The sequence below is a fragment of the Colias croceus genome, chromosome 10 (assembly GCF_905220415.1).
Source record: "Colias croceus chromosome 10, ilColCroc2.1".
Lineage (NCBI taxonomy): Eukaryota > Metazoa > Arthropoda > Insecta > Lepidoptera > Pieridae > Colias > Colias croceus.
In genome coordinates, this window is record NC_059546.1 from 95,191 (window position 1) to 114,461 (window position 19,271).

The 19,271-nt window shown below is 38.7% G+C and overlaps 1 protein-coding gene across 1 annotated transcript; it reads right to left on the minus strand.

Moving 5' to 3' along the window:
* Window positions 1-552: 552 nt before the first annotated feature.
* Window positions 553-16,538, minus strand: LOC123695167 (serine/arginine repetitive matrix protein 1-like). The gene is made up of 7 exons (XM_045640927.1): window positions 16,188-16,538; window positions 14,926-15,015; window positions 13,391-13,516; window positions 12,729-13,179; window positions 2,230-2,374; window positions 1,838-1,887; window positions 553-1,067 (listed from the first exon to the last, which is right to left on the minus strand). The coding sequence occupies exons 1-7, from the start codon at window positions 16,295-16,297 to the stop codon at window positions 825-827; spliced, it is 1,215 nt and encodes a 404-aa protein (XP_045496883.1). The 5' UTR covers window positions 16,298-16,538; the 3' UTR covers window positions 553-824.
* Between the last annotated feature and the right edge of the window lie 2,733 nt (window positions 16,539-19,271).

A 19,271-nucleotide genomic window follows, 5' to 3' on the forward strand; every position in this document is an offset into this window, starting at 1 on the left:
TAAGCAACCACCGTGGATAACTTATAATATTAAAAAGATGTTTAGACTACGTGATGAAGCGCGAAATAAAGCACGACTTACCAAAGCAGATTCACATAAAAAATATTATATCGAATTAAAAAAATATGTAAGTTTGGCATTGGAACGTGAAAAAAAGGCGTACTTTGATTTATTTATAAATTCAAATTTGAGAAAACCTAAAATTATGTGGAGGCACATTAAGGAAAACATTGGTATAAACGCAAAGAAACAGCCTCTACTAACTGAAGATCTTGCCAATCCCAATGCTCTAAATAATCATTTTCTTGATGTCCCTGGAAATAACTTACTACTATCCACCTTAACTTACTATGAGTTCCATCGCCACAGTGATGCTTCTTTCTCCTTTAAACCTGTTAATGAGGCGACTGTGCTACGTACTATTCAGGAACTCAAATCGCAAGCTGCTGGTATTGACGATATTTCCTTAGATATGTTGAAGCTTACACTTCCAGCAACCTTGTCAAATATAACGTACATCATTAATCTATCTTTGAGTAAACTTCTCCATTGCAAAGGGATGTAATACGGATCACAAATTTCCCATATTTTGCAAACTCGTGGGTAACTATATATAATAATTTTAAGGGCGCGTTCTTAAATCGGATAGGTATCAAAATGCGCGGAATGAACGTGTTTTCATAAGATGTTTCAATGTGAGCTTTTCTAGTTTTATGACACAGTATTGAGTATACATAGTTATTTACGTGATAATATGAGCTATAATGTTTTGGCAAAATAAAGATTTTCTTAAATATTTTTTTTATACCACATGTTCCATAATTTTAAGTAGGTAGGTACTTACTGTCGGAAGAGCGCGTTGACCGTGAATTTTGTGCGCGGCTGGGAGACGACGAGTCCAGCTCCAGGGATGAACAAGAGGCCCCGGAGCGCTCCGACTCGTCCCAGGCGTCCTCGCTGTCCTCCCCGCCCGTGGCCCCGGTGGCCCCCGTGCCGCCCGTGCCGCCCGTCGCTCCGGCCCCGCCGTCCACCTTCAAGCCGCCCGAACCCTCCTCAGTGTCGCATTCCTACATAATATGGGGTTTTGTTATAGGATAAGTGACGTTTACTGATACAATTTTGGAATAAGGTTTAATATTTATAACTGTTCATTTTTTCCGAACTAATCACATGGACGTTCGAACTCGAACGTACACGTACACATCGGAAACTAGTTTATAAATGCCTAAATTACCTTTACCGAAGAGTTTAGTGTTTATCCTAATTAATTCGTCAGGTGACAATAACGATAACGTCTACGAGGTATATAACACAGTGACACAGCAGTGTCGTAGCACGGGTCATTAGCACCCGGTGCGGATCCCGAATTTGCGACTTTTCATTTTTAAATGAATTACAAAAAATGTCGAGCATAATATAACTAAACTGAAAAGTGAACTAATTAATTTTCTCACATAAAAAAGTTTACTCAGTCATTCTTACAAAAGTTACAAAACATGCGAAACTGTAACGTGATTGAATAAAAAGAAGACAGACAGAATGCCAGACCCTCTGTCAAAAAATTGTAGGTAATAAAGTAAATAAGTTTTCTTAATACATAATAGTTATTGGAGAACGTTGTATCATCAAAAAATTGACCAAAAAAACTTTTTTTTTGACCACCAGTGAAATGCCGCCCCCGCCGAAGTGCCGCCCCCCGCCGGCGCCCCCCCCCCCCCCTCCCCCATGCTACGCCACTGTGTTACAGATTAGTAATCTTGAGTTGCAATACCTACAAGATGCAATTTACAAAATTCTTTCTTCATTTACCTATTTTTTAGGTTTGGTATAAACGTACATTTTTGAGATCATGCGGAGGGCTTGCTTCCTCGCTTGAACTGGTTTCATCTGCGAAAAAGAGAATAATAAAGAATATTTTTGAAGTGAAAACCTCTTTAGCGGCGTTGGGTATAAAATCTTAAACTCGCGTCAGGACACGTCGTGGCCTGATCGAATAAGCGTAAGACGGATTTTTTTTAGCCCTTATATTCCATGCGTAAGACGGATACCATTCCAAAATATCAAACATGCTGAACGTTAATAATCAAGTTTTCACTTCTGCCGGCACTCCCGGAGTGCAACCCGTCTTTTTTTAACTAGGTGTTTATATTCATTCACTAATTTGTTTTTTTATTTACTGATTCAGCAGAATAAACATTAGAACGAAATAAGGTATAAAAAGAGATTTACCTTTATTGCTTTTGTGATTGTTGAGCTTGTGCTGCAGGAGCGGGTAGAAGCCGCGCGCCGTCGCGTTGTGCGGCTCGTACTGCAGGATCAAGCGGCAGTACTTCAGCGCCTCTGCGTACTGCCGTCTCATTATCGCAGATAGAAACTGAAATTACAACTGACAATAAACACACATCACATTTTTATAAGAACCTATAATATGCATTTATGAATGTGATGGAAATTTCCACTTATCTTCATCAGCTGCTCTAATATAGGACTACCGATTTCAACTCTTCTATAATATACCTAAAAGTAGGATTTTACATTGTGGATTATTGTTTATAATAGATATAAGTTACGGAATGAACGTTCATAATATCTATACTTATATTATAAAGCTGAAGAGTATGTTTGTTTGTTTGTTTGAACGCGCTAATCTCAGGAACTACTGGTTCGATTTGAAAAGTTATTTCTGTTATAGCCCGGTAGATAGCCCATTCATCGAGGAAGGCTATAAGGCTATATATCATTACGCTAAGACCAACAGGAGCGGAGCCAAGTGGGTGAAACCGCGGAGCGCAGCTAGTTATCAAATAGAATTTTGTGAATAACGGAGTGCGATAGCGACACGGCCGTAGCCAGAGATATAATCTGTGGCCAGACAAATTTGAGGTAGGGCAACATTCGTTACAAGTGGGGCGGAAGTAACTCCTGCCAAGAGCGAGTCGGACTCGCGCACCGATGATTCTGTATAAAACTGTTTTTCTTTATATGTACGTTGTAACTGTAAGGCCGAGATTCATAGATCGCACTTTAACTTTACTTTGATGGAAAGATCTACTTTCGACCAAAAATATATTTCATAGTCGTGTCAAGCTCATCTTTACTTTCCAGAAACTATACTTTACTTAGTAAAGGCTAAGGCCCAGATTCACAGTCGTGACTTTACTTTACCGCAAAAGAGTCTTCACAAAGTAAACTTTGTATGACCGAAGTTTACTTTCAACATATTTAATTTCAGAGACAATTGCTTACGGCCCCAAAGTAAAGTACAGGGTAAGACGTGTAACTGTTACTTTATACGCATAATTTATGTTTTTGAGAACATAATATTATTAAATTAAGTTATATTTCCATAAAAAAAACATATTATATAATAATAACATTATTATTTTATATCAAAAATGAAATGTTTAGAAAAAAAAAACATTATGTAGGAAGATTATAGTAGAATTATATCAAAAACCGGTAGACACCGCAAAATTCGTCAGAAAAATATTATAATAATGTTAAAAGACAAACGAAACAATGCAACGATCAACACATCAACAAAAAAATGTTACTCGACATGACGTTTCGATCTATAACCCAACCATATTAAAATGTGTTTCTGTTCTAGGAAATTGGTTTAAAATGAAGGCCTACATAATTTATACGCATAGTCATGTAAAGTTTACTTTGAGACCAAAGTCATGATTATCGGCTCCTTAGCCTTTACTAAGTAAAGTATAGTTTCTGGAAAGTAAAGATGAGCTTGTTAATCTGTTAAATACTGGTCATGTGAATAGTAGAAGAGTTGCAAGTTTCCTTCAAACTTTTAATCTTACGCAACATATTTCCCAGCCTACGCATTTTTTGGATTCAAGTGAAACTTTACTCGATTTAATATGCACTAATACGCCTATTCTAAATATTGCAATTGATTACATTGAGGGACTTAGCCATCATGCATTCTTATCATGTGCACTTAGCATATATAAAGAAAAAGCTTTGCATAAATATATAACCTTTAGACCGATACAAAACATTAATAAAGATGAATTCAACAAATCATTGGAAATAATTAACTGGACATCGTTGCTTGCTCTTGATAACGTGGATGAACTAGTTAACACACTAACTTCGTACATTAGATCGCTCTTTGATATTCATGCTCCCCTCAGGAAAATATGTGTTAAGGATAAGCAACCACCGTGGATAACTTATAATATTAAAAAGATGTTTAGACTACGTGATGAAGCGCGAAATAAAGCACGACTTACCAAAGCAGATTCACATAAAAAATATTATATCGAATTAAAAAAATATGTAAGTTTGGCATTGGAACGTGAAAAAAAGGCGTACTTTGATTTATTTATAAATTCAAATTTGAGAAAACCTAAAATTATGTGGAGGCACATTAAGGAAAACATTGGTATAAACGCAAAGAAACAGCCTCTACTAACTGAAGATCTTGCCAATCCCAATGCTCTAAATAATCATTTTCTTGATGTCCCTGGAAATAACTTACTACTATCCACCTTAACTTACTATGAGTTCCATCGCCACAGTGATGCTTCTTTCTCCTTTAAACCTGTTAATGAGGCGACTGTGCTACGTACTATTCAGGAACTCAAATCGCAAGCTGCTGGTATTGACGATATTTCCTTAGATATGTTGAAGCTTACACTTCCAGCAACCTTGTCAAATATAACGTACATCATTAATCTATCTTTTGCAACTGGTACCTTCCCAAGTCTGTGGCGTAACGCGCTAGTACGTCCCATACCAAAAATTGATAATCCGCAAAATTTGAAGGATCTCCGACCAATTAGCATATTGCCATGTCTGTCGAAGGTTCTAGAAAAGATAGTGCACAAACAGCTAATGGACTATATAGAAAAAGAAAATATTTTACCTGATCGACAGTCTGGCTTCAGAAAACGCAAAGGTACGACAACAGCTGTGACCGATGTGATGGATGACATTCTTTGTGCGCAAGATGAAGGGAAAGGTACAGTCCTTGTACTGTTGGATTACTCGAGAGCTTTTGATACTATAAATATTTCACTTCTGTTATCCAAACTCACGTACTATGGTTTAAGTCCATCTACTATAAATTGGTTTAATAGTGTAATAACGGTAGTATAGAATAAGTGACAAATTAATTATTATGGTTGAGGGTAAATCTGTTTCTTTTCAATAAACCAGTCTGTCGTTGAAGCCCGCCTTTCATTTACGTATCATTGGCGACGAGGCAGGATTTTTTTTTCCTTTGTGTTTAAACTGTTTGTTTTTGCGAAATCCAAGATGCCTATCGGTAAAATTGAACCTTTCAATTTGAGTTCGAAGCAGTGGCCTGCGTATATACGACGAGTAAATCAGTACATTAAATTGAACGAAATTGGTGACGATTTAAAGGTGTCCATGTTGATAACGGTCGTGGGCGAAGAAACATACGCGTTGATGTGCGATCTATGTGCTCCGAGTTTTCCTGAAAATAAAACTTATGAACAATTAATACAAATTGTGACGGAACATTTGGAACCTCAGCGCTCCGAGATCGCCGAGAGACACGTGTTTAGATTACGACGTCAGCGTGCCGGCGAATCGCTCACTGAGTACCTACAGGCGTTAAAGCATCTCGCGGCTACTTGCAATTTTGGTAAATGCAGTTCGTGTTCAACTCTGGAGGAGAACCTGCGCGATCAATTCGTGTCGGGACTATCGAACGATGCGATGCGTTCCAGAATATTCGCCGAGAAAAAAATTCAATACAAGGAGGCCGTGGAACTCGCGCTAGCTTTAGAGGCTGCGGAGAAGCATGCAGAAGTGAGCGGCTCCATCGGGACGGGGACGACGGATTCAACGGCAGCGGTGAGCGGCGAGGCGGGCGAGGGCCTGCACTACGCGCGCGGCGGCGGCGGCTCGGCCGGCCAGCGCGCGCGGCCGCTGCGGGCTGCAGGCGCGCGGGGCGCGGGCCGCACGCTCGAGGCGCGGCCGGCCGCCGGCGCGGAGGCGCTAGGGCACCGCGGGCGCAACTGTTGGCGCTGCGGCAAGGCGCATGCGGCAGAAAAGTGTCGGTTTAAGCATTACAACTGTGATGAGTGCGGCCAGCGGGGCCATATAAAAGTGATGTGCAAACGTGTGTCAGGTCGGCAAAATTTCGTAAGCGACGAGTCGGACGACGACGGTTTGTACAACATCGACGTTACGACACGAGGTAACCAACCATTCTTTGTTGACTTGTTAATTGACAATAAACTTATTCAATGTGAAGTGGACACGGGCAGTCGTATTTCGGCAATAAGCGAGGATATGTATAATCGTTTGTTCTCGCATAAATTAATAAAAGCTGATAATTTAATTTTACGTTGTTATTCGGGTTCACGAATTCAGTCTCTGGGTTTCATCGAGGTGGACGTACGTCTGGGCAGAGTGTATAAAAAAGAATTACGATTATATGTAATTAAACAGGGAGCACGGCCTTTGTTAGGAAGAGAGTGGATGCGTGCGTTAAACATTACAGAAATCCGCCTCAATGAAATCAGTGAGGATGAATTCGTGAACCAGTTATGTAAAGAATTCCCAGAAGTATTTTGTGATAAGTTAGGTACTTGTAAACAAACAATTCGATTACGACTCGCGGATAACGAACCGGTTTATGTGCGAGCGAGACCGGTGCCGCTAGCGCTGCGCGAGAGGGTTGAGAAGGAGCTAGCTCGTCTCGAGGCGGACGGCTCGATCTATCGCGTTGAATATTCAGACTACGGGACCCCGATCGTACCCGTTGTAAAAAAGAATGGGGAAATTCGAATCTGTGGTGATTACAAAATTACAATTAATCCAAAATTAAAGAGGGATTTTTATCCGTTACCGCGTATTGAAGAATTGTTTGCTAGCTTAAGGGGAGGTGAGAAATTTACAAAGATTGATTTAACACACGCTTATGAACAGTGTATTCTTTCGGATGATTCACAACCGTACACCGCTATCACTACGCATATGGGCACGTTTGCATACCGGCGCACCCCGTACGGTTTATCTTGTATACCCGAAAAATTTCAAAAATTAATGGAAGAAACCCTCCGGGGAGTGACGGGATGTGTCGTATTTTTAGATGATATCTGTATAACGGGTTCTAATAATTCGGAACATATGAAAAATTTGAAATTAGTGCTCGAACGGTTACGGGAAATGGGGCTCACTGTTAAATTAAGTAAATGTAAATTTTTGCAAGATTATGTGAAATATTTAGGGTTTATTATAAATAAGGAGGGATTACGGCCGGATCCAGAAAAGTTAGAAGCTATTTCCAGTGCACCCACACCTAATAATGTTTCGCAACTTAAGAGTTTCCTAGGCATGCTTAACTATTACGGTCGATTTATTCCTAATTTAAGTACTATATTACAACCTTTACATAATTTATTAAAAAAGGACGTGAACTGGAAATGGGATTCAAACTGTAGGGAAGCGTTTAATGAAGCAAAGCGATCACTCTTAAGTGAACGGTGTTTGGCACATTATGAGGAAGGACGCGAGTTAGTATTGGCGGTGGATAGTAGCGCGTACGGGCTGGGCGCTGTGCTGGCGCATCGCTACGCGGACGGCAGCGAGCGGCCGGTAAGCTGTGTGTCGCGCACGCTTAACTCGGCTGAACGTAATTACAGCCAACTTGACAAAGAAGCGCTCGCTATTTTGTTCGGTGTAACGAAACACCACCAGTATTTATTCGGTAGACGATTCACATTACGCACAGATCACCAACCACTAACATATATTTTTGGCAGTAAGGGCGGTATTCCGCAGACGGCAGCGAGCCGTTTGCAGCGATGGGCAGCGCGTCTGGCTGCATACGATTTTAAGATTGAATTTGTTAGGTCGGCGGACAACGGGCCGGCTGATGCGTTATCGAGGTTACCGTTAACACGAGAGGGTCGCATTACAGACTCAGTAGATTATTTAAATTTAGTTGCGGACGCATTACCTGTTTGTTACAGTGATGTCGCTGCGGAAACGGAACGTGACAACTTGTTGTGTAAAATTAAGCGGTATATTATTTTTGGCTGGCCGCTTAGTCCGAGTTGCGATGAGGAGAAACCCTATTTTGCTAGAAAACAGGATTTTGTAGTTGAAAAGGGGTGCATTATATATAAATATAGAATAGTCATTCCATACGCTTTACAAAACAAGATTTTAGAGGAGATTCATGAGGGGCACCTTGGTATGAATAAAATGAAAACTTTATCACGAAATTATGTATACTGGGCGAGTTTAGATAAGGATATTGAAGAAACATGTAGGTCGTGTTCGGCGTGCCGCTCGGTGCTGGACGCGCCGGCGCGCGCACAGCTGCACCCGTGGGAGTTCCCGCTGCACCCGTGGCAGCGCGTTCACGCAGATTTTGCAGATTGCGGGGGTGTACGCTATTTAATTTTAGTGGACGCACATTCTAAGTGGATTGAAGCTTATCCAATGCGGTATACGAATGCAGATTTCACTGTAAAAGTTTTGAGAGGCATATTCGCAAGGTTCGGTCTACCATCGCAACTTGTAACTGATAACGGTCCACCCTTTTCTTCGTATGAGTTTAAGACTTACTGTAAAAATAATTGTATTAGGCACACGACTTCGGCCCCTTATCGGCCACAAGGGAACGGGGCGGCGGAAAACGCCGTTAAAATAATTAAAAAAACAATTAAAAGAGCGTTATTTGAAGGCGAGGACGTGAGCACAGCACTAAATAAATTTCTTTTTAAATATCGCAATTGTGAGCACGCCACGACGGGTATATCACCAGCATTAGCACTACAAGGACGACGCCTACGCAGTCGCCTCGACGCATTGCGACCCGACGTGGCGGCTGCGGTTCGCGATAAACAGGAAAAGCAAATCGCGCGCAGTTCGGCGACGCTAAGGGAGTTTAGCGTGGGGGATGCTGTGCTCGCGAGGGATTATAGGTCTAAGGAAGATAAGTGGGTAGAGGGCACTGTTTCTAAAAAGACAGGGCCGGTTTCATATAAAGTCGAGTTAGGGAACGGTATCGAGTGGCGAAGGCACGTCGATCAAATAATATCCGCGAAAAATAGGTTCTCGTTAACACGGACAAATGCCACCTGTGCAAACGACGCGGGTGACCTTGAGGCCGGAAAAAAAATCGAGGGGGAGACGTGGGAAGAGGCAGCCAGTGGTGACGAAACAAATCACCAGTCAGAGACTGCAGGGCTGTCCCCACCGGCCCGCGTAGAGGCGGCACCAACGGCGTCGCAGGTTAGCCCTGAGACATCACAAATGTCCGCTCGTGCACTGCGTGCAATTAATCGAGCAAAAAAATTATCGTAACGAAATATATTATGTAATTTAGGTTCTAGTAGTAAGTATTTATATAACATTAAGTATATGTAATTTGGATTATGGTATTTATATGTATAGTTGTGCGATCAAGGCGTTTCCTTATGTTTATTATGTTTCAAGCTGTCTTTTAAGTTTGTATGTTAATTACTGTTGTGTCTTTTAAGTTGTGTGTTAATTACTTGTCCTATATTATGTTATTGTGATCTTGTTGCGGAGGAGTGTAATAACGGTAGTATAGAATAAGTGACAAATTAATTATTATGGTTGAGGGTAAATCTGTTTCTTTTCAATAAACCAGTCTGTCGTTGAAGCCCGCCTTTCATTTACGTATCAAATAGCTATTTGAGTAATCGAACACAACGAGTATCAGTTGCAATGGAAGATGGCAGTAATAGGTTATCAGATTGTAAAACAGTTACAAAAGGTGTTCCTCAAGGCTCTATTTTGGGACCCCTTTTATTCATACTATATAGTGCCGACATTGTCAAGCAAATAAAATCGTGTAAGTATCACTTATATGCTGACGATGTTCAGTTGTTTACTTCCTTCTACCCTGATGAAACACGTTCCGCAATAAGTAACTTAAACTCGGACTTAGCTTCATTATTCGCATGGTCAAGTCGAAATTCACTTGTACTTAATCCCAATAAGTCCAAGTTTATGGTTTTAGGCACTCCTAAAGTAGTCAGCTCCATACAAAGTCGTCTTATTCCCATTTCTATAAATGACGAAGTTATTAAACGTGTTGCTGAAGCTCGAAATTTGGGAATCATTTTTGACGAAAATCTCCGATTTGAAAAATATATCAATGTAACTGTAGCTAACTGCTTCTATCGGTTAAAAGTTCTGTATCGTATTAGAAAATACCTTAATACGGAACTTCGTGTTAGGCTTTGCGACAGCCTTGTCTTATCTAAATTAAATTATATGGATGTAGTGTATGGATGTCGTATATTGTCGCGAACGAAACGAGCAATACAGCGCGTACAAAACGCATGTGCCCGGTTCTGTTGGAACATTCCTCCACGGGAGCACATTACGCCATTTTTAAATAAAGCCTGTTTATTAAACATGGAAAATAGACGGCGTCTCCATTTCGCTTCTTTCCTCTTTGATATTATAAAATCGAAATCTCCTCAATACCTTTTTAAAAAGTTGGCTTGGATCGGTGATCATCAGTCTACATACAAAACGAGGCAAGCTGCGACTAAATTAATGATTCCAAAACACCATTCTGCCAGTTTTCGAGGTAGCTTCAAATACTAAGTGTTGGAACAATTTACCACCGCCTCTTCCCAGCCTTCTCACGGTTGAGAATTTTAAGAAAAAATATGTTATTATTTTATTAGAGAAACAGATCCAACCTTAGTGGCTACAAATGTATGAATATAATAATTATCTACCTCTTTTCAATTTATGTACCTACTTATCTTTATAGTTATCACGTATCATTTTTTTATTTTTTTATTTAAATTATTTCGTTTATTCCTGCACATTGTATTATTATTTATTTGGTTAATTATTATAGTTTTTTATATTTATATTTTATCTTTCTTTTTATTGTTGGGATGGAGGTCACTCTAATTTCAACAACGATAAGGGGCCACTGAAAACCAGCGCTGTGCGTGCATTACTGCCGTACAGTATTTAGCTGAGTTGGTAACCCTTTTTCAAGGACACCCTACCGTACTAACTTAGTGTAGTTTTTTGTCTCCTTATTTTTTATTATTATTATTTTTTTTTTCTCTTTTCTAAGTTGTAGTTAAATTGTAATTTATATTTGTTTTTTATGTTTTAAGTTTTTTGTTGTTGTTTTTTATGTAAATGTGTTTATTTTAATGTCCTTGAAATAAATGTTTTTTTCTTTCTTTTCTTTCTTTCTTTCTTTCTTGACACGACTAAGATATATATTTTTGGTTGAAAGTAGATCTTTCCATCAAAGTAAAGTTAAAGTGCGATCTATGAATCTCGGCCTAAGGAGCCGATAATCATGACTTTGGTCTCAAAGTAAACTTTACATGACTATGCGTATAAATTATGTAGGCCTTCATTTTAAACCAATTTCCTAGAACAGAAACACATTTTAATATGGTTGGGTTATAGATCGAAACGTCATGTCGAGTAACATTTTTTTGTTGATGTGTTGATCGTTGCATTGTTTCGTTTGTCTTTTAACATTATTATAATATTTTTCTGACGAATTTTGCGGTGTCTACCGGTTTTTGATATTTCTACTATAATCTTCCTACATAATGGTTTTTTTTGTAAACATTTCATTTTTCATATAAAATAATAATGTTATTATTATATAATATGTTTTTTTATGGAAATATAACTTAATTTAATAATAATAAAAACATAAATTATGCGTATAAAGTAACAGTTACACGTCTTACCCTGTACTTTACTTTGGGACCGTACTTTTCTAAGGAAAGTCAAGCAATTCTCTCTGAAATGAAATATGTTGAAAGTAAACTTCGGTCATACAAAGTTTACTTTGTGAAGACTCTTTTGCTCTAAAGTAAAGTCACGACTGTGAATCTGGGCCTAAGTTTTTCCTTTATCAGTGCTATACAACGTTGCTTCGTAATTTCAGGATTCTGTGTTCACCGGAAGTACCCTGTAGGTTTTAATTCTTTACTTTTGTATCTACAATTTTTCACATAACCTCAAGATTTAGGTGAAAATTTCAAATAACCAATTTTTTGGTTTTTTTATTTTTAGCTATCTTTTAAAACAAAAATTCTCTACGAAATTTGGTGAAAACTTACCTTGTAATATCCGAAATTAACTGTAATTTTTTTTTCGTCTTACTTCAACTTAATATAAAAGGAGCAGCTTAGTTTTCAATCGAAAATTCTCACGTCAAAATATCAGCTTTTTCAAAAAAACTTTCCTTTTTTCCTAGTGCCTCTAGTTCATTGAAATCTCTACTTTTTGATTGTGCAAAAAAAAAATAACATCACCATAGTAATTGTTCTCAGTTTTTAGAGGTTTACTTAACCGGGCACATTTCACAAATCTGTATTGTATCGGTTTTTCGATAATACCTAGATTTCTAAGTAACCATAAAAGAGCTAATATTTTGCAGCATAGGTATTCAAAAACAAAACACATGAAATGATTTCGATAAAAACATTTCAGCTCGTTTGAGAAATTTGCCTGATTTATAGTGGAGTTATTTTAATAGCCAACATATTTTGACTATTAGAACATTTTTATCTTCATAGAAAGGTGACCTTAATTGATATTTGATACCGAACTGACACATATAATGTCAAATTTAAAAATTAGCAGGCAAATCCCTGTGCCGGTAATTTTTTTTTTTCGTAAAATAACTCTATTAGTTATATGCTGTGGTTATATGTCTGAATATAAATTCAATAAATATGACAGCTCACCTCAGCTAGAAACTCTGAAGGCGCCGAGGAAGGCTCGTTGCCGTCTGAGCAATCCGGGCTGGTGGAATGTCGGGTGGCGGTGTCCATGGCGCGGGCGCGCACCAGCCGCTCCGGCGAGACCGAGAGCGCGCTCTCAGGCGCCGGCGGCAGCTTCACCACCAGGCGGCGCTCGGGGCGCGGCGCGGCGGGCGCGCGCGGCGGCGACGCGAGCCGCGAGCTGAGCAGGCGCAGCGCGGCGCGCGACGCCGTGTCCAGCGCGAGCGGCGCCGAGCTGGCGGGCGGCGGCCAGGCGGCGCGCGGCCGCGGCGGCGGCGGGGCGGGCCGCGGCGGCGCGGGCCGGTACAAGCGCGAGTTCGGGACGGGTCGCCGAAACACGCGCTTTCGTCTGCGACCACGATTCGAGCTCCCTCTGTCCGCCTTCCGCTTCGATTGAATCGCTGGGCCCGGGTAGCTGGGCGAGAAGTGAAACAAAATGTTTTTCTAGGGTTTTCGGGTAATACGGGTTTTCACTAGTTATGCCTAGTACCTAATAGCTAAATGCACTTGTAACAACTAGTTCTACACGTTTTTCTCTTCTAAAAATTTGTTGTCAAAAAGTCCTTTTCAGTTAGTTAACTACATCTATTATTTACTAGTAAAAAAATATAACATTTGCAGCTCACAGGCGCGGATTGGGCGTGTAGAGAGGGCGCGGGCGGGCGGGGGCGGTGCGCGGGCGGGCGGGGGAGAGGCGCGCGCGCCGCGGAGCGCCCAGGTCGATCACATCCACTCCTGTCTCACTTGCTGATCTATAAAATATATATATATAATTCACTCTTATAATTAACACGAAAAGTTTATTATTAGATAAGGCAGCATAAAAGCAGTACCTAACATAAGCATTGGCCTCGACAATGGCGTAGCTAATATTATTTCATACTACAAGTTTACTCAACACTCAGTTAAGTAACTGGAAGGATGATATACGATAAAAATTCAGGTCAGCTCGTCTAAAAATATGATGAAATGGATCAAAATATTGCTATTTTTTACAAATTACCTAGTAACACACTTACATATTTTGCTAATGACCACGACTTAATATTGTACCGATACGACTTTTTCGTTTTTAGTTATTCATATCTACCTTATCTTTTCATGATCTGCTCCTTGGTACCAAGGCGGTTGGTAGTTCGTTAACCACCAGAGCATATAACCGAGGGGTCCTGACCCCTGGGTTCGATTCCCAATGGTGACAAGCAAAACAAATGTTGCGGTCTATAGTAGTACACAGAAGGCTGATTACCTACTAACTACTATTTAGAAATTCATATAAACTGAGCTATGAACTGTATACAACAGTATACCTAAGTTAAGATTAAGTAGTACGCTTTACTTAGGTTAAAACCGTACAAGACAAATAGGTATTAAAAGTGGGTTAGTGGAAACCACGAACGGGTTAATGCTCCTACTGCAGCCAGTCCTACAGCCAGACCTACCGCGATCGATGCTGGCACTGCCGCGGCCGCTCATACATCGTACCAAATCGTACAAGTAGATAACTAGATATAATATACAATCATATATCTATGTTTTGTTTGAGTTATTCCCATTTCCCCTTTCCAACCACACTTCTCATTAATGTAGTTATTACTTATTAGTATGTAAATGTAATAATTATTAATTATAAATAACTTATTTAATAGATACTTAACTACCAAGTTTATTTGAAGTGAAACTTCTTTAGGCGCGTGGAGGGTAAAATTTCAAGGTCGCATCATGGCAATATCGTCACGTCATGGAGTAAGCCGACGATTTTGGTATCTTTGAATGTTGCCAAAGAAGTTTCATTTCTGACACGTTTGCTCGGCACACACGCTCTTTTTTACATAGTATAACTGCAATACTTTCAGTTTTAATAAAGAGCCTAGGCTAGTAATCTATACTAATATTATAAAGCTGAAGAGTTTGTTTGTTTGTTTGTTTGAACGCGCTTATCTCGGGAACTAGTGGTCCGATTTGAAAAATTCGTTCGGTGTTAGATAGCCCATTTATCGAGGAAGGCTATAGGCTATATAATATGATCACGCTAAGACCAACAGGAGCGGAGCAATGCGGGTGAAACCGCGGGGAACAGCTAGTGAATTATAAAATTGCAATGCAATTCAATCATTTGGCTGCGACAAAGCTATCGTACGTGATATGAGGCATAACGTACCCAATCTCGTCGAAGCGCTCGGCGAGATGCGAGGGCACCACGATGACTTCCTTCTTGGTACTCTTAGCCGGCGGTGGCTCTGTGGGATACCTGAGCAAAACATTTTTTTAGTTGGTTAAAACGGTTTCTTAAAGACATCGTAAGGAAATAATAATCATAATACCTAGGTATTCTTTGAGGAGTCGAGAAGATTGAAAGCGTGCTCTTGGTGGAGTCACGGAGTGGTCAGTAAGTCAGTAAGTGTAGGTCGAGCGGAAACTGCTCTATATCACGAAATGGTGTGTGATAATGGCTCGATACGTATGGCTATGCTAATGGCTTGAATAATGCAAAACTAAAACGCCGAATTGCATTTAAAATTTTAAACATTAATGCACTATAGTATTTTATTTTAATTATATTTTTAAGAATGCAATGTTTTTAACCAGTCGACTCGTATACCTTTAACCACGAGTACAGAACCGACTATGTCTTATGAGGGAGTAACCCCCGCGGGCCGTGGTGCCCGCGGCCGCGTGGCGCCCGTGTGACACGATGTTCACGCGTACACGGCGTACACCGTCCACCGACTGTACAAGTTCCCATCGTGCGTCATTAACCAATATTTATCTCGAACAATATATGTAGTATCACTTCTGTTCCTATTTTTTTATGGGATTCAATACGAAATACGTCATCTTATTTAACCATTTATTGTACCACACCATTTAACAATACAATATACAGTAGGTAGGTATATAATAATAATAAGCAATTTCTTCCAGGCCTCATCCTACATCTTTAATAAAGAACATTAATAACCTCAGAATAAATTTCCAAAATTATTTCAAAATAATGAAATAACTATTAGTATTCTTGTTTGAATCATTAAATAGATAGGTATATAATATTGTGAATGAAAATAATATGTAACTATGAATTTTTAAACAATATATTCATATTTTAATATGAATATTGAATATGCTAACTGTTGGTTTATAGAAACTAGATATCTAAGCTCTAGCTATAAAGCTGTAGTTTCCATTCAATAAAACGTATTACATATAAAAATCCAAACTCACTCGTTCACAAACTGCGTAGTTAATACGTGGCATAATCGTGACCAAAACAAAAGCACACCTCAAAAATATGTACTTATCGATTTCAAGAGCAACAGTTAGTTTTACTGTAATCCGCTATGCTCGAGATGCCGTCTTGTACATATATTTTGTGCAAATTACCTCCATATACGGAGTTATTCCAGAACACTTCTAACGACTCACTTGAGAAACAAAGGAATTCTTGGGTTGTCGGAAGGCGTAAGCCGTTTCCACCGTGCTCCCTCCGAGTATTCGATACTACGCCGCGCGAAAAAGGAAATCTCATCGCGCATGCTCCATTTAATATGGTATACCTACATAATATTACATGATACCGTTTACGCATGAAATGATAGCCTATGATCCATGGTACGATTCAACACTACCTTAGAGTTCGAATCTATATTCTATAACAGTATTGTAAAGCTGGGTTTATTTATTTCTGAAGTTTGAATAATCTTATGAGAAAGGATACCTATTATAATAGGCTCATATTAGCCTATGTCTCTATATGTAGTTTACAAAGAAAGGATAGGTACATTGGTTAGCGAATTAATTTAAAAGTTGAAGCTACTGTTCAACTTTAAATGTTACAACTCGAAATTAATAGACACTTAAAACGTCCAATTGCTGAAAGAAATTGGTGACCCACTCTAGGGTGGTGAGTGCGGTGACTGGTAAACCATCATCCAGTGAACCAAGTCAGCCGTAGGTGCCTACTCATTCGACGATAATATTATATTTAAACAAAAAAACGCTAACTAAAGTAACTTATTAAACTACATAGGATTAAGCGGAAGGCATAAGCTTTCAAATAAAAATCACCAAAATTGGTACACCCAGTCGAAAGCGTTGAGATAAGTACCTACTTAACAAAATAAAAAAAATACAGTCGACTCGAAAACCTCCCGAGGAATATATCCATTATGCATGCTACGTCTACATGAACTGTACATGAAACCATGAACCCAATATATATTATATTGGTCCATGATGAAACTAAGCTTTTGCATGCAGCTTGACAGCAACCCAAAGCAGCATTCGAAACGATTGTTTGCATTTCAGTCTAAGATGATTCATGTCACATCCATGTTATGTAGATTAGATATTACTTTAGATTATCTAAAGTATCGGTGGGTTATCGGGATGTGAGATATCTTTAAAAGAATAAAAATAATATGTTCTCAGAGTACCTATGAGTTTTTATTTAATTCATAACTTTTAAGTGCCTGATCACTTGATCGGCCCAGATGGAAGACGCATTATAGTCCTGTAATACTAATTGTGCGTTACGGACGTTAGATGTTTCGGTGTACACGCATGGATATTCGTCTCTAGTGAGGAGAAAGCTAAAACTGTTGAAAAGACATTGAGATATACATATGGAGACGACACCGCCTACATCACATATGTTCCGCTCAACATAAGCCATATGGCTTAACTGCACTCAGTCGCTTTAGTGCGATGGTCGCTTTCATAATATCTTGTTTGTTTTAAAGCAAAAAACCAAGAAACTCATAAAATATGCCCTCGAGTGTATTGCGATATTGCACTTATAATTCAAGTAATGCGGCAAAGTGCAAAGAAGTAACTTTTCATCGGTAATTAATTAGATAATCATTGTTAAAACTTGGTTCGAGCAAAATATTTGGCGGGCGCCATTTTGCGTCATTTGTCATAGACAAAAAATTTAAGAAACGGCATTGCTCGGAGCAATTAAGTAACTAATTATTGCTCCGAGCGGCATTGGGTATGAAAGATGTTTAGATAGTAATTTTAGATGACCGAAATTTTTATAGTGGAAAAAAATAATTATACACATTTAAAAAATATTGTACTGTGGATATTACTTATTTGAAAAAAAGTTAAATCATGAAAGATGAAAATAAATTACCTAGTATGTATCAATTTTGTTTGTTACATTGATTGGTTTTAATTGAAAAGTTTTTAAATGATAAGTTTACTAAGTAATAATTTATTTATTAGATTAAGTAATTAAGAAGTAATTATGTTTTTTGTTACATTGATTGTTCTTAATTGATAAGTAATAAGCAAAATATTTACAAAGTTTCGCCTCTATAGCGGTGAGTCGATGACATCGCTTAATCTATGACTCACAAGCCGCCCCGCGCCGCCGCACTTGCAGCACAGATTTTGTTCGTAGTGTCTCCTCTATACGTAGTAATAATAGCTCAATGTGGAAAGAAGTACCTATTTTATGTGTGATCGACTTCCGTGGATAAATAGTAGGTGGACGACGGTCGTATGTAGGACCTATCTCCTCTGAAAATCAGTGCAGCAAAACATTTTAATTAATGGTTGCTACTTTGCTGACATTGCTATCTTTTTTTTCTGTTCTGTGTGTTGATTTAGGTATATTATTTTTACATGGTGGCAAATAAAACGCTTTCTATTATACTCACGGTTTTTTAAGCAAAATTGGTTTTAACACCATAATTATTGCTTTAAATATTCACAAAAATTTTATATTTTTATAAAAAAAAATTATGTATTCTTAAATGACACCTAAAACTACATAAAATAAATGAAAATCTTTTTACAGATAGGCCATGAAAAAACAAATGAATATTATTAAACTCGAAAACAGATACATATTTAGTTCAATTAGATAGATAGGTATTGTATTATACCAAATACCATACGTATTATGTACATAATAATATTATTAATTATCTATAATACAACATATTATTTTTCAGTCTACATCAATGAATAAGGAATCACAGGATTATAGGATCATAGGATTCATAGGAATCATAGGATTCCTTAGTAATTGGTATACATATAAGACAGAGCAATATTTTGGTGAAGACTTTTCTAGTTTTTGCTCGCTATTGTAAGTTGTACTTAGTGTTGTGGTGTGAACTTGTGGTATTAATATCTAATAAAAAACTATATTCATTTAATTTTAAATTAAAACCACAGAACAGTAAAAACAAAGTTAGTAAGTTGTTTTTACTGCTCTGTGATTAAAACCATTTTCAAATCTGCATAAGGCCGCGTTTCCACCTGCAAGAAAACTTCCGCGAGAAATTTCCGTTAGTCTGTCTGACAGCAACTTGCAAGTCTACTTGCACGTGGAAACGCGGAATTAGACTTGCAAGTTGCTGTCGGCAGTCGGACAGACTGTCGGAAATTTCTCGCGGAAGTTTTCTTGCAGGTGGACAGGCGGCCCAAGACCCAAACTTTATTTAAAATAGGGCCAGTCGTTAAGAGGAGTTCAGAGACAAACAAATTTTAGTTAGT